Source organism: Sceloporus occidentalis, unplaced genomic scaffold, assembly GCF_023333645.1.
Source record: "Sceloporus occidentalis isolate IW3139 unplaced genomic scaffold, rSceOcc1.0.p SCAF_121, whole genome shotgun sequence".
NCBI classification, from domain to species: domain Eukaryota; kingdom Metazoa; phylum Chordata; class Lepidosauria; order Squamata; family Phrynosomatidae; genus Sceloporus; species Sceloporus occidentalis.
Genome location: NW_028317101.1, coordinates 2,329,553 through 2,346,792, shown reverse-complemented (window position 1 = coordinate 2,346,792; position 17,240 = coordinate 2,329,553). Strand labels below are relative to the sequence as shown.

The window sequence follows — 17,240 nt, the reverse complement described above, 5'->3', positions numbered from 1 at the left end:
ACTTCACTGACATTATTTGCACATACAACTAAACAGAAATAAATACTGTTAGCAAATCCAAAATTTTTTTTTTCATGGAAAAAGTAGATCGACATAAACAATGTCATTTAAACAAGATGCCTTGAAAGGTCAAAGCTGGTCCAAGAAAATCGAGCTCACGATTCAACGTTCTTTCTCTGAGTGTCGGATGGAACAAGATTAAAGAACCGGACTGCTGTGTGTGATATGCTAATGCCACCATGTGTCCTCATCATAACCAGCATGCTCTCCTAGGAGAACAAAGTGCAAAAGTGTTATGGGCAGTTCCTGGGTCTGCACGCATCCCTCAGTTTATTCAGACTGCTTTGGTACCCAAGTGAACTTCCATCCTCCTTCATTATCCCGGCGTACAAAAGCTTGTCCTTGAGAGAAGCTGTGGGTCTTCACATTGTTGTGGGGGCTCAAGGAAGTAGAGAAGGCAACTTCGGTTTTGTTTGGAGATACATCTGGAGTGTAGTAGATGGGAGAAGCAAATGGGCTAACAGGTTGACTTCCAGGCAGTGATGATGTGGAGCCACAGTGGGATGGAGAAAGATCATGTAGATATGGAGAATCTTTGCTGTAGGTGCTGGCATCCTGGCTATGGGTAGGAGTAACATGTGCTGTACCGTAACCAGAGGAGGGAGATCCCTGGATATTACAGTAGTCTGCCCCCTGCAGGTGGTGGAGAAGATGTGAAGACAAAGCACTGTAGTTAGCTGAGTCTGACTCATCAATAGTGTTGACATCTTTTAGTCCAAGGGTTTGCAGAACCCACGTGTCTACTGTAGAGCTGGTTTGCTGTTCGCAGGCAGTGAAGTCATCGTAGAGATTTCTCTTGGCCTTTTTGGCTTGGCTCTCTGGAGAGGAGAGTGTTCTCTCACTGACTTTTCTTTTCTTTGGAGCACCAAATGAAGGCAGGCTGTCTTGCGACATCAATTTCTGCAAAGCACAAGGTTACACTTTCTATTAGAATCTACATGGTAGGCAATCATATAATATCGATTAAGCCATCAACTGCTTACACTGCCTAGATCTTTATATTTGTCTGCCTTGTAAATCACTGCTTTTATTTGAGTATTTGTCTGTGGCAGGATTTGTGGAAGAAAACTAAAATCTATGAAAGATGGATTAGTGCCTGGCATTCCTGCACTCTGATAAAAAGACTGCTTTTCTCTGGCTGAAGTGGTTAGGACTTGGCTTAGCACCGCAGGGGATCCCAAGCAGGTACAGGTGCAATTTGCAAGCACGCTGCACTTTTGAACAAAACAATACCGCACACAATGGGATCTTTTAACTTTATAGCCGATCTGGGTGAGAGTCAAGCAGGGTGTTAACCCATACCTACTTTACACTTCACAATTGCTCCAAGCAACGTGTTCTTCCAGTGATAGCAGCTTCAATTAGCATAGTAGAGGAGAGTAAAGTTAACAACAATACGCGTGTCAGAGTGTTCTTATCTTGGAGATTCCTATCAAACTTCCTTCAGCAACCTACCGATTCTCCAGGATTTTATCTACAAATTAGGTAATTAGCAGCTGGATCACTATCAGGTAAACTGTAGATATGGAACATCCTTTTACTATCTAGTGATTAGCACCTAGGTGTTTGAGACCAGGAAACATTACTTGATAAAATCTTGTAGGACATGATTACACACCTTAGCCTTTTCTTCTAAGCTTTTCACATACGTGGAGTTCAGGTACTGCTTTAGTTTGTTGTTTTCCTCATGAAGTCTTGCCAGCTCCTCTTCTTTCTGAATCAAAGTATCTTGGAGCTAGAAGATCAAGGAACAAAATTAGAGTTAAGCATAGAATTTGGACAAATTTAACATTAAACATAGAAGTGGTAAGTATGAAACTAGTGTTGATATATTTGTAAATATATTATGTAGGTGTGTGTAAACTATATAAGCAATCCATAAATACGAGTAGTTGTGTAAGCAAACACTTTTGAGTGATGACCCATATCACATGCTGAGACTTTTTTTGAATGTCAATAGGATAGATGAGACTTTCTTAGTTGTGCTTACCAATGGGTCTGAATTACATGAACTCGTGCAGTGCTAGGACATCTTAAATGAGCAAATCGTGAAGTGCATTTCAAACCAAATGAAATTATATTTACCTGCTTATTTGCGAACATTTGAGAAGAGAGCTGGTCACCCCACAAGTAATCACCTTGGAACAGTCCCCCAAAATTATCTGGCTGTCCTAATAGAGAAAAATAAAATAAAATGTTAGAATTATACTAAAAAATAAATGATGTTGCCAGTTAACTATTTAATGTGTAATATAAAATTGTGTGTATAAAAACGTGATTTTAACTCAAGATAGGGTAGCATGTTCTATTGTAATTGTGTAATACTAGGCACCAGGGCTTGATTACTCCTCTTGGTTCTATAGGTGATCAGTGGTCAGTAGTGGAAGGGGATACTTACCATGAGAGTGTGGGCCTTGGTTGCTTGATTTGTTGTCCAGGAGACCAGAAGCCCAGAGAGAAACCCAAGTCTCCTTGGAAACATCAACAGTAGAGGCTGATGTTGAAGAGAAGTATGGGCAGTCATAGCTCTGACCCCCTGCAAAGTATTGGTCTTGGCAAGCCAGAATGGTGTTCTGTAAAATCAACACAGGAGGAGTACTTGGTTAGATATGGTGAAAAAAAAACAGAGCTTTGTATTCCTGCAAAAGAAAGACTCTTTGGGGAGGTAATGCTAAATTCTCTCCTGTAGGACACCAGATATAGAGACTACATTGTCCTGTAGAAAATAAGCCCTCTGCTTTGTGAATAAAAATCCAGATCAGCTGGCAATGACATTTTACCCAACAACTGAGTTCTCTTCACTTGCCAAAATCCACTGAAAGCAGACTACTAGTTTCCGTCAGAACTGACCCTTTCACTATGCAGTATTTCTGCAAGATGTACAATTCAGCAATTTTATTCTACAATCAGCAAATGAAACCAAAGCAAACCTAAAAGGATACAGAAAACCAAGAACCCCAGCGACAACTTGTCCACAAAACAATAAATATTTTGAGGAGAGGAAAATGTATGATACAATATGAAATGGTATTAGAGGGGGTTCTTTGTCACTACTGTGTGATGATAGACCTCCGCAGGACTTATCTCCCACATCAGGGACTTGGAGAAACTTTTCCTTGTGCTCTGCGCAGCACATATACTTGCCAGAGATACCAGCGCTTCCAACTCTGCTCACATATCTAATTACCGGTAAATCCAGCAAACCTAGGACTTCCAAAAATCTACCAGAAATTGATCACCGCATTCTAGAGCATGTCAGAACATCAAGCATTTTTTTCCCTGTACAATGCTTGCAGTAGTCTGCAAGCAATGTAACCAAATGATTAAATATTTGATAATAAGAAAAATACCCCACATTTAAGTACAATATAAAAATGTCCAGAAAGGGCAAGCAGTTACTTTCAAAGCAAGAAGCACATGACTAATCACTTACCATGTTGTTGCTTGACTTAGATATTGGCAGACAGGTTTCTGATTTAAGTCCCACTGAGCTTTAAATGGGAATGAGGAAGGCTAAGAGGAGGCAGCCTTATTCTAAGAGAGCTCCAGCAACGCCTCCAGGGCTTTGCAAACCCACGAATCTGATTCGATGCCAATCTGTCAAATGTGTGACGTCAGCCAGCTCATACGGCACAAATCAAAGCCATGCATATGTACACATTAATATGCAGTGTAAACACACCCCATGCAGACTGGTGTTACAGTGTCTCCTCCTAATTAAGCCCTAATCATTAGCTCCTATAAACATCATTTAAAGCTTAATGGAATGGATGAAAAAAGACATTTGTCTATGCAGCACACGTGCAAGCGAAATACTTATCCAGATTTTCTGTATTATATTTTTATTGTAGCAGAATAATTCTAATACAAACAATACAGAGATCTAAAACGTGGTAAACGTTTAAACGATCGATGTATGCTAAATATGTTAGCATCTTGGCAATTCCATACACATAGACATTTAAGTACCTTGGTGATATTTATATATATATATATATATATATATATATATATATATACATATATATATATGTGTGTGTGTGTGTGTGTGTGTGAACAGTGATTCATTGGCTTTCTTGTATACTATAAATAGTTAAATTAAGTAACATGACCTGTCTTTATTAACAAGTTAACAACCTGTGGCCCGTGCTAGCTAATGACACAATGACATATGGATATGTTCTATTATTTCACCCAAGAGGACACTTTATTCTGTTAACCCATTACCAAGACTCAATGACTTTGTTAATAGGGTAAATTGCATCCATTCTCTCATCGCAAACATATTTTTTGGTAATTTCTAGGGAATAGCTTGCCTATCACCCCCTGAGAAATGTATTTGCAAAGCACTGATTGTTTTACCAGCCTGCACACTCCTAAATCCTAGGATTCAATTTCTGATCGGATTTATCTTTTCATCAATAATATTAAAGCTTGTAGTTCATTATTTTTTAATATATTTTTTATACTTGGGTGGGAGTGCTTTTTCTACTAGACAGGAAAGCCAAATGGCACTGTATATGTTTATTTTAATCCATTTGAAGGAATGAATAAATATTGTTTGTTTTGCAATTTAATACATGAGCAATTCATTAACACACCTCTTCACTGGATTGATGTATATTTGCCATTCTGTTTTACAAACATTGTAAACTCTGGTCTTGTGTAATGTGTTCGTCTGCCAGCTTTTAGCTAGATTTACAATAAAGCTGATTTTCGTATCACAAAAAAGAAAACAAAAAATCGTTAATTCACTCTTGTTTTATTAAAAAGGGGACAGCTTTTCTAAAAAAAAATAACCAAAAAATATTTGAAATAATAAAATATATTATATATAAATATATTATAAAAATAATAAAAAAAACAAAATACTGATTTTTATTAAATGTTTTGTATGCCTGATGATGACCTTATGTGTCTAATCTTCACACGTAAGAAAAACAGTATTAATCATGTTTAATATTAAACAAAACCTAGTTGCTTACCTCCTATGGTTGTGTTTTATCATTTTCCTGCCAATACTCTTGCTTTTTCAGTAGGATCTGATGGTAAATTCCAGGTATAAATTACTCTGAAAGGCAGCAAACTTCTTATTCTACATGAACTCTAGATATGTGTTGTTTTTTTAATATATGCTGAAGATAAGATACAAATTGATACATTTTGTTAAAGTGTATGAGTTATTTACAATGTTACCGTAAGCTGCTTTTTAAACTTGGCCAGTAAAGATCAGAGCCCAAGCCAGTAAACTAGCATTTTCAAGCACCTACTATGTTTGCAATGTTCATTTGTAAAGCAGCAACTACGGAACGTGGTATATTACTTCAAACACTGCCCTCTGTCGGCTACTTTCCAGAATTGGCAACATGCGTTACTCAAAGGGGCAATTCAGTAGGATAAGGATTTAATTTTCAGTGTTTGCCTCACAGTTCTCCCAGGGTCTAGATATCACTAATAAAATGTGTTACATGATCAGATGGATGAGTAGAACAAGGGTTCTAGTAAACTACGCAAACCCTGAGTGTTGTCTCTTGCTCTTCATGTCCCAACAAAGTAGAGACGGGACTGTAAATTCGTTTGAAGACATTGGTATAAAACATTGTAATAACCAATAAGAAAAAATAACTACAATTGGGTATTTTGAAACATCTTGTCCACGGTTTACATTTACAATGCCAAACTGGGGAACTAAGAGTCACATAGCTAGGAATGGTTCAGAGCAGATTTGGAATTACACAGTCCAGAGATGTCACCGAGTTCAGGTTCATTAGTCAATAATTGGATGTTTAGGCAATAGTAATTAAATGCGAAGGAAACTCTAGACAGCATAGTGCTAGTAGACCCCCCAAAAGGTAGTGTTCCAATCACACGAAAACATAATTTACATTTAATGTGGGACCATTTCCACTTTATAAAGGTCCAAACTTTTAATATTGCAATAAAAAGCGTTTCCACATGGTAATGTCAAATTCATTTTGGGAAGAAGAAGGTCTTGCCACCAGATATGTCTTATGCATTGTGTCATCTGGGTAGCTCCATGAAATTGATATGCTTCTGCATACCTTCTACCACACATATATCTCAGTAATGGTGTCCAGAGAGGGCTTTACATTGCAGGACAGTCTCAGTAGGGTAAAAGCAACGCAGCATCACTGATTCAGCTCCATAGTAGACAAAACAGTCATGTAAGGATTAGATAGGACTTGCCAAGACTGTTGTACTTAGTGATGGGCTAAGTTATATATTGACATTTAGTGTGCTTCAGATTGTGCTTTGAATTTGCACAGTGTATTCTTTACTTTTATATATTTCATACACTCTGTTGTCACTAACCTAACAGCTCCACAGGCACTAATGTGCCCATGCAAAATAAGACTACTGCACAGGAAAATATGTCCCCCAAGGCCAGACTACTTCTGACTTCTGGCAGCAGTAGTTTCTATGGTGGATGCTTAAGATGTCAGCTTAAGATGTTTGAATGCTGCCTCTTCTAGGAATGTATTAACTGATGGGCAAAAAAGAGTGGAAGGTTCTTGTTGTTTGTGGTATAAGACTTAAGAAATAATTAAGCAATGAAGCTCAAAATGTGTCAAGTATGAGCCTTGTGTTCTATGTGAAAGATATTACTTTAGTGAATTCACACTGCTATTGAGATCATGTTACTCTAGTTTTATTCCTGAGATGTTCAGCCGTTTTTGTTTTTTTCCCTGTAAAAAATATGGACTGTGGAATATGTTCTTTCATGATGATAAATAATATGTTTATGACCTGGTATTCAAACTATATAACAAGAAAACCTTCATCAAAGACTTCTAAGACTGTAAAAGTTTCAAATCATTGCAAGTCCTCTCACCTGAAGACAAGCAAATCCTGGAATACAATTCAAATACTGAAAATGCAATTCTCAAATAAGAGCAGTAAGCATTTCTGTCTCTAGGGGTGCTGTAAGGAAAAGGTTTAGTTTGGTTGTGAGCGGCTCCGTCTTGTTGGCGAAAAGAAGTTGATTGTTGGTATACAGTAGTAGAATTTTTCGGTCTTCTGAGTTAGGCTTTTGCTGACATGTAAGAGGTTAAATTTGTATACTAAGGTATACTTTTATTTCAAGTATAATCATTTTGTATATACACTGCATTTCATGTTTCCAGTGTAACAAAATGATTTTCAATTTGTAAAACTACAAACTATTTTTATTTTAAATTTTTCTGAAAATAATTTTTTTCCCCTTTTTTTTTTTACGGAAAAAAGGGAAAACTTAAAACAATTTCTATGAATTTTACATCATGACACAACCAGTTACTGCTGGTACATTGATGTAAAAAAAAAATTCCTTTATATATATATATTACTGTCACGTTTCTTACTCTCCAAAATTTTAATATGCATTAATGTATGGAAGGGGAGCTGTGACTATGTTGTTGTAATGCCAAATTATTCTTAATTATCCCCTGATTCCTTATTAACAGAGGAGCATCCGGTTCTCACTAAGCACCATTAAATAAATATCTGTAATTTTAAATATTAGTATTAACTGCCATCAGCAAGGTTCAATTTGGAATTTGTTAAACATTTTATACTTGTCTCCTATAAAACTGAAGTCCTATGTGCGCTCCAGGACTTTTTACATGTCTGAACATGTCCTAAACGCACCTTCTGGTTTAATGTAACAACACGCAAGTTTATGGGGACTTTACATATAATATATCATATAATGCACATTAGAGAACATTTTACAGGGTCTTGAGCCTTTTATTGTGTACATGCGTTGGCTTCTATCACAATGTCAATCTATTGAAGCAGACACGTACTTAAGGACCCTGCCCTTGCATAGAGTTCAGCTCAATACATACGTCCACAATCTGAAGTCCTGCTAAAGTTGCAAAGTTTCTTGATAAATGACTATTTAACGTATATACATATGATTGGAACTAACGTGAGAAGCCATGGATTAATGCCATGGCTGCCATGTGTGGGGTAGTGGCGCAGTACTAAAAGGATTACTTAGGTTCAGGTGGTGCATGCATGGTAGTTTAGGGGTTTAGACCATCTAGCAATAAATATGATGGATAGGTAAACACCAGAGAGCAGAGCTAAGTTGCTTACTTGAAGGGAAAGATAATGATCTGTATCGGTTTGATATAAAAATAACAGCTCCAAACCAAACTTCATGAACTTCAGTGACCTAGCTAGTTAACTCCCTTAGTTTACAAAAGTGCTTGTACTACATTTCCTTGCTTATTCCTATGACACTGAAAAGGTTAAGGAGCCTGATTTACAAGTATTTGTAGCCGGCTGCCATTTTCTCTGTTTCTGCAATGTACAAGCAGCTCCTGCTGTAGTTGTGTTGATATTTGACTAACAATGGCTTTATAATTACCATGCAAATGATGGACAAAACAAAACCAGGAATTTAACTCTGGAGTTTTGAAGACACGTGAACAGACTTCATTAAATAACAAATGTTATAAAAATCTAATTATCATAGTGAAGTTAAAAGGATAACTTAAATTTAATGTATTGTATATAGATATATATATAAAATTGTTATTTGCGAGTAGCCTTTTATGCATAGAAGTAAAGTATCTAAAAGTTCTTGATCTCCAGTTAAAATTCATAATGTGACAAAGTTATACATCATTTTTGTGATAAATAATACATCCTTATAAATAATGATGAGGCTTGTGCACGGCAAACAAAAATCGATTCAATGTAAAGTAATTTCATTTTTGCAGCATTTGTTTTCGGACAATGAATTTCATTTTCAGACAACTCCGTTCAAATGAAATTCGGAAGCCTTTTTTAATTCAGAAATGAAATTTGTAACAATAGCACTGCACCAGTGGATACATACACCCAGCATGGGAAAATGATGGGCTGCAGCAGCAGTGGTAGACACTGGCAGATACACACTTCCAGCCCTACAGTATAGGACACTAAAGTTCATCCAAAATTAAGAAATGTTTTAAAGAATTGATTCTTCAGAGTAAGGAAGGAGCGGCAACAGAGGCAGGTTAAAGAGTAGGCATAGGAAGAGCCGGCCTTAAGTGTTCTGGCACCCTCTGAGGACTACTCCTCTGGCGCCCCCCATCCCCCCAAAAAAGAATCTTGTAACAAACAACTAGCTTTCATTAAAGATAGTTTATGTGCAAGTGCAAACAAGTATAGTAATATACATCTGGAAACAATAATATACATTAAATACAAGGAAAAAACAGCTAATCTGCTGTAACAAAAACATTTTTTTAAATATTGAAAAAATTGGACCCCAGAAAGCATTTCCTTGGGCCCTGCTCCATGCTCCCTAGCATGCAATCACTCTGTTACCACACCCAAAAAATAATTGCCACACTGACTGCAGATTAGGGGAAGACTGTGATAGTCAGTGCAGTCTCACCCTGACCATGACTTTGAGAGGTCCTCTCCCCTGAAGTCATTCCCAGTCCCTTTGTCCCTCATTCACTAAGCCATACCTCTCCTTTCCTTCCTCCCTGTGAACTACAGATCAACATATAAACAGCGCTTGCATGTATAGATCACATACAAACCCTATATTTTCAGGTATGCATAAATGAGGTATGGAAACATAGCACATCAGGTATAGATCAACAGAATCACACAAAAACCAAGCTTTGCAGGTATAGATCAATTGAAAATCACATGTTAACTCATCGTTGAAGGTATAGATCAAATAAACAGAATCAGACATACAAATCCTCTATTTGTAGGTATACAATAATAATGTATGGAGACAGAGCGTACCCGATACAGATCAACAGAATAACACCATATTTTTATGGTGTTATAAGACAGTATTAAAATCAGAGATTCTTTGAAATTGTACAGAGAGTTCCTAGCATATGATAAAATGGTAGGCAAGTTTAATTTAGCTGAAATGTTTCATCTTATTGGCTGGGACCTAGAAATTACATTGAAAAACCATAATCAGCAAAATCTATTATTTTTTACATTTTTTACCACTTTGTAAATCACAGCCCAAATCTCTAGATATAAACTCATTACTCATCACTTACTTTCATTGAATAGTAAATGAATCATTAATTAACCTTTTTACAATACAGTATTATTTTTAGAAATGCATACATTTGTCCACCACACAATGCCTTTTGTTGGATTTGGCAGAACTTTTCGGGTTTACTTTTAAGGAGTGGATAGACCAAAGCTGCTGTCACTTGTGGCCTGACTGTTGGAAGGATGTGTAGCATTAGAGCATAGCACTCCCACAAATAAACTGTAGCACTAGTGCTGGCACATTCCAACACTTAACCCAGTGTAGGAGCTCTAAAGGACGTACACTGTACTTCTCTTGAAGAATAAGTTCCCCATTGAATTGCTTTATCTTTAAGTAACTTGATATACTCGGTGCCAGCAATCCCAATCACCCACTTTTCATTTTTCATGAAACTTTTTATTGCTGTTTCTATTCACTTGTAGCATGGGGAGGTCAGGTGGCTGTGTAAGTTCCATAACTTAGCCCAATATAATTTTGGTTTCTTAAATCCAGTGAAGTTGTTTTACTTACCATGACCCACACAGACTTAAAATATTCATGTCTAGGAGCTGCTTTACTTGTCTCTGTGCTCTAAGAGCATGCATGGGATAGGCATTGTGCTAATCTGAATATAACACAAGACCAAGGACCAAAAAAGGTTTTAAGCTTTTTAAATCAAGAATAGACAAACTAAATGGGTTTAATGGTGTCATATTCTATAAAAGTGTAATCAGTGCCACATTACCATAATTGCCATCTGTCCTGGAAAATCAGCAGTTGTAAGTGTCGGTTTGGAAGATCAAGGATGTTCCTCTATGAATCTGTCGTCCTTTCAGACCTATGCTTCAATTGTCCATCAATTGTCCATGTGCAGACAATTGATGACATCATATCCCGGCGCTCAGCACTGCAAGGGAGCACTAAAGCAGAAGTCTGAGGAAACCGACCTTGCACTCCCATTACAGGACTGAAAAAAGAAAAAGGAATATGTGGAGAAAGTGGGTAGATGATGGTGAAAACAGGGAGGGATAAAGAGATGTGAGAGAGAAAATGTGGAGGAGAGATAAGGGGAAAAGAGAGATATAGAAAAAGGAGAGGGCTAATGAGAAAGGAGAGAGAGCGTTTGTATTTTGAAAGTGTATGTCTAAGGGCAAGTAAGCATGGGGCTGCAAGGGCAAGTGTGCCCCAGTATGTTTGTGTGTAAGGGTAAGCATGCAAGGTGCATGTGTATGTATGTATGTGTGTGTGTTTGTATACAATGCAAGACTGTATAGGGTATTAGAATGAGCGTATGTGTGGTGTCAGTGTACAGTTTTCGAGGGTTTGTATTTTTGGGGTATGCCAGTGTACAGTGTTAAACTGTGTTGGGTGTTAGCATATGGTCTTAAAGTGTGCATTAGTGTACAGTGTAGTGTGTCAGTGTACAGTATTAGAGTTAGTATATTGGAGGGTGTCAGCGAATGGCGTTAGAGTGAGTATGTGTAGGGTGACCTTCATTGGTTGATGCCAGAGGGGGCTCCTGCCGGTGACCAATAGAGTAGCTTTAACTCCTTTAACTCCTGGCACCAAAGCCAATGGTCTCCCCAGGCCAAGTTTCGGCGTCAGGAGTTAACCCTTTAATGACAAAGCCTGTACATGTACGGGCTCAAAATGCATTGTTTTCAATGGGTTTAGGGACCACCCGTTGTCATTAAGGGGTTAAAGGTCCGTAAGAGACCTTTAATATTAGGCTTGGGTCGGTGCCCAAGTCTAGTATTTTTAATGGTGTATTAAGACATTTCTGCTTTTAATTGTGTCACATGCAGTCTCTCACCTTGGCATGTCTTGTTTAATTTATATTTATTTTATGTTAATTTATATAAATTTCAATGTGGTAATCTTTATAATTGACTACAACATGGTTTAAAAGTAGTTGATGCCCTTCACTGTGTACTGTCAGTAACCTTGTGCATTGTTAATGATTATTCAAAAAGGTTTTGTGGGCAGTGTGGATCATGGACCAGTTGGGGAGATTCTCTGATCTCCCCCAACTTACCAAGGGAGCTGTAAAATTTATGGAGCTCATGTACAGCACTGGTGCAACTATATTCCCTCAAGATGACTTCAATGAAAGAGGAGCTCAGGGAATGCTGGGGAACAGATCTTCTTCAGTTTAAGCATACTTTCCCTTATACAAGACCTTGTGTGCACCTTTGGACACCAAGGACCCATACAAAATATCCAAGGAGAAGCTGGTGTATAAACAGTAGTAAAACAGATAAATCGCTCCTCAAAACGAATGTAATATTTAATAAGGCCCAAGTATTAACCTTACTCTTCAACTCTGAAGGCACCATTATACATGGCAGCAAAACATTTTGTGTATAGAAGTGTAAATGTGCTGCAGTTAGCTCCACTTTTGTCTTCCTTGTAAAGACACTGCATATAGTGCCATCTACTGGCCACTTTTGGAAATGTGTATACAATGCACAAGTACCAATTACTGGGGAAAAGTATTTGCAAATTGGAGAGACAGTACAGTAGAATATTGCACATGAACCCATCAGTTATGCAATACTGAAAGAAAATGATTTTACAAAACAAACTAAACACCAAATATAATACCAACTTGGTCTCCAATGATGGTTGTAATCAAACAAGGGTTTGTGTATCTTGTTGCCTATCCGTCAAACTAATGCATACAGCAAAAGTTATTTCACCATTTCAGTAAATATTGTTAGAATGATTTTAGGTCACCCCACAGGGTGATGAAACACTACCTATCTTGATCATTTCTATAATCAATCTCTTTGGGTTCCAGACATTTTTTTTGCTCATGACTAGTAAACCTAAATATTACATTGCGGATAATGGCAGGAACTGAGTGTATGTTACTGTATGACTATGTAACTATGTATGTATGGTGTTAGAATGTGTGTGTGTGGTATAGTGAGTTTGTGCGGTAGATTAGTAACAGTGTGTGGAGGTGGATATGGCAAAGAAATTCTGCACCCAGAAGCCGCCGACTTTAGGCTCACCCATACCTGGCACGATAATGTAGGTAATACAGTGAGGGAATTTAGACATGCATGGGATCGACATAAAGCTATCTTGAATCAAGGACTGATTAAGATCAGTAATTTTGAGCAGGTTAGATGGTTCTTCTTATCTGCCATGAAATTCTATGTTTCTAGGTTTCTAATTTGACGTTCATGGGCATGATCAGCAAGAACTAGATATTTTCTACAGCAAGCTAACAATATAAAAGTGATGCAAGGATAGCTTAAAGTTATATATTAGGTACAGTACATTAAGAACAATGCCAGAAGTGATATCATTGCTTCTTATGGAAGCATATTAATGGGGCATTTAGTTCTACAGCCTGCTTGCAAAGTATGAAGATGACTGAGAAAAGGACTTTGTGTAATTAACATAGTTTGAATTGGTTTGGAATTTTGGGATGCTTTGATGCCATAAGGCCATTTTGGACTATCCAGAAGTTCTAGAGGGAATGTCTGTAAGCAGATACTAAAGTCAGTTTTCCTCAGAAGAAGACAATGATTGTTTTAACTAGACTTGGGTGCCAGCCAACTCTTCCTGTTCGTCTTTGTCTTTGTGTTCGTCTTCATGGGTAAAAAAAATGTTTGTATTTTACAAATATTCTCCCCTTCTTGTGTTCGATACGGGCAAATATTCGTGTACATTCTTCGTGTTCGTTTTTTTTCTTATTACTGGGTTAACGCAGTAACGGTACGCAGCAGCTTTGGTGCCAGGATTTTAAAGGTCCATACGAGCAACTCTATTGGTCACCGGCAGGGGCCTCCTCTGCCATCAACCAATGAGCTGCTCGTCATTGGTTGATGTCAGATGAGCCCCCTGTTGGCGACTAATAGGGTCGCTCGAATTGACTTTTAAAATCCTGGTGCCAAAACTCTGCATGTGGTCCCCCTGCTCCAGGAGTAAAAGGTCCGTACGAGCGATCAATAAAGCTGCTTGTACAGACCTTTAACTCCTGACGCCCCAAACTTCGTGTAAGATCTTACCTCCGACACCGGTCCTTGTCTTCACATGCCTGGGCTGCACCTGTGGCGAGGCTTCCTCCGGCGGCTCCCGGGCTGACTCCAGACCATTCCGGGTAGCGAGGGTGCGTCTTGGGCCCGCTTCCCATTCGCTGGCTTCACCGCATGGTCGACCACGTGGAAAACTGAAACAACAGCGCCACCTTGGCCAAACTTCAAAATGCGCGTTCCAGCAGTGACGTGCTTTTATGACCTCGGGTGACCTCTGCCTTCAGGAAGTACCTCGCTCTCTCACTATTTAAGCCCAGGACTTTCATTTCTGTGTTACCCTTGGTTGGTGTAACTCATCTGTTTTGCTCATGCTCTGATTTGTGTTGTTTCCCCCATTTGACCTGGCTTTCTGACCTTGCTCTTGTTTGCTGATCCTGCTCTTGGTTTTGGATTTCTGGCAGCGACTCAGCTTGTTGACCACGCTTCTGATTCGGCTTCACGGTTCTGATTCGGTTTCGTCTTGATCTCCTGGCTTGACCCGGCTTGTCCACTATGCCGATTCTCCCTTCCTGTCTATCCTGGCACGCTCCGCCCTGCGGGGTCCTACTTCACCAGACCGTTACACTTGGCCTGAGGAGGTTCCAAGAGTTCAAGGTCCGTACGACCGGCTACCAAAAGAGTCGCTCGTACAGACCTTTAACTCCTGACGGTGAAGGAGTCAGGAGTTAAAGGTATGTGTGAGCGACTCTATTAGTCGCTTGCTGGGACCTCCTTATGCATCAACCAATAAAGGGCAGCTGCACGGACATTTAACTCCTTGCACGATCCTATGGATTTCCGCTCCCGTTAACCCCTGCGATGCTACGTAGACAAGTTAGGCTAGAGGGGGAAATCCCTATCTGGGATCTCTTTTGTATTATATTGAACCATGTCATGGTGACAAAACTAGGACCCTTATAGCCAGTTTTTTGTTTCTTTTTTTTTCTATACTAAACACAAGGATGCATATGCAATAGGCCCCTTTTATTAAGTTGTGTTACATTACACAGAAAATGTGTAACAAATGTGTTTAGTAACATAAACACTGTTCCATAACTTGTTAGAAGTTGTGGGAGAAACTCTACTTGTGCATGAATTAGTTTGAAATAATAGGTTTTATTTTTGTTGCAGAACACATTGCTAATGCTGTTTTTTGACTTGACTATTTTTTATAACATTTTGTTTTGTTTTTGGTAACTTATTTCTCCTTTTTCTCCGATTGGCTCATTCAATTTTCTAATTGATATAAATACGTTTGCTGTGTTTGGTAAAAAATCTGAGATGCTGAATACTGCTGAACCTCATGTATTTGTGGAAATGGTTGGTTTTATCTGTTGCCAGCTTCACCAGGAGCCAGCACTTTATTGGCCCATTCTGATGGTTTACCCGACTGAATTGACTCTAGTCATTTCTGATTGGGGTTGTCTGTATATCTGTTACCTGAGGCTCTCTTTGTGACCTGGTCACCTTAAAAAAGAAGTTTTTTATTTGGTGCCATTTTAGTGCCAAATTTACTTTTGGTTTTAACTGGCCAGACTCATTGAGCATTATGAAGCCAATTTTTCCAAATATTTTCCAAAAAAGGGTGACGTGGAGCTGCCTTACAACAGGCCAACCAAACTCATGCTGAGAGTCATTAGAGTTGATCATTTGTATAGTGAAATCTACATGTAAGGTATCATCTTCTTTCAGACATTCCGAGACCAAATTAATATTTAACCTGATTGGTTGGATACTGTCCAAATGAAAGATGCAATCTTACTCCCTTCTCAGTAGAGTTTCAACATTACTCAGTGATACATCAGCCTGTTATAAAATTGCCTTTCAGATTCAGCAAGCCTAGAGACGTGTGATGCAGCAAGATTTTCTAGAAATCAACATTGCATGACCCTTGTAGGAAAGAGAAATAAAACGTGCAGCCATTTGAAAACTGGTGTGAGGTAACCTGCAATATTGTCTAATTACAGAAGATTATTGTATACAGTCACAGGCTACAGAGTTGAGCTCAGGATTTCAAGTTTGGGGAAGTCAATTCACAAAGTGCCCCAAGCCTACATGCAACCACCAGGCTACAGTGAAAGAAAAAAATATTTGATCTCTGATGATTTTGTACCTTTGCCCACTGACAAAGACATGATCCGTCTATAATTTTAATGGTAGGTTTATTTGAACAGTGAGAGACAGAATAACAATAAACAAATCCAGAATAACACATTTCAAATAAGTTATAAATTGATTTGCATTTTAGTGAAATAAGTATTTGACCCCTTTGCAAAACATGAGTTGGCCACCAGGTTTTCACACATCTCAGGAGGGATTTTGTCTCACTCCTCTTTGCAGATCCTCTCTTGGCAACTCCAACCTTCAGTTACCTCCACAGATTTTCTATGGGATTAAAGTCTGGAGACTGGCTAGGTCACTCCATGACCTTCTTCTTGAGCCACTCCTTTGTTGCCTTGGCCATGTGTTTTGGGTCATTGTCATGCTGGAATACCCATCCATGACCCATTTTCAATGAGGGAAGGAGGTTCTCACCCAAGATTTGATGGTACATAGCCCCATCCATCGTCCCTTTGATGTGGTGAAGTTGTCCTGTCCTCTTAGCAGAAAACCACCTCAAAAGCATAATGTTTCCACCTCCATGTTTGACAGTGGGGATGGTGTTCTTGGGGTCATAGGCAGCATTCCTCCTTTTCCAAACACGGCAAATTGACCACAACACTTTCACCCAGTTCTCCTCTGAATCATTCAGATGTTCATTGGCAAACTTCAGACAGGCCTGTACATGTGTTTTCTTGAGCAGTTGGACCTTGCGGGCCCTGGAGGATTTCAGTCCTTCACGGCGTAGTATGTTGGCAATTGTTTTCTCGGTGACTATGGTCCCAGCTGCCTTGACAAGATCCTCCTGTGTAGTTCTGGGCTGATTACTCACAGTTTTCATGATCATTGAAACTCCACGAGGTGAGATCTTGCATGGAACCCCAGGGAGATTGATGGTTATTTTGTGTTTCTTCCATTTGCGAATAATCGCACCAACTGTTGTCACCTCCTCACCAAGCTGCTTGGCGATGGTCTTGTAGCCCATTAGAGCCTTGTGTAGGTCTACAATCTTGTTCCTGACATCCTTGAACAGCTCTTTGGTCTTG

The 17,240-nt window shown here is 38.8% G+C and overlaps 1 protein-coding gene across 1 annotated transcript; it reads right to left on the bottom strand.

The window, feature by feature from the left end:
- Nucleotides 1-330: 330 nt before the first annotated feature.
- GMNC (geminin coiled-coil domain containing) lies at nt 331-14,213 on the bottom strand. The gene is made up of 5 exons (XM_089498528.1): nt 14,089-14,213; nt 2,459-2,658; nt 2,146-2,231; nt 1,679-1,795; nt 331-960 (listed from the first exon to the last, which is right to left on the bottom strand). Exons 1-5 carry the CDS (start codon nt 14,211-14,213, stop codon nt 331-333), a joined length of 1,158 nt encoding a protein of 385 aa, XP_089354654.1.
- Nucleotides 14,214-17,240: the final 3,027 nt, after the last annotated feature.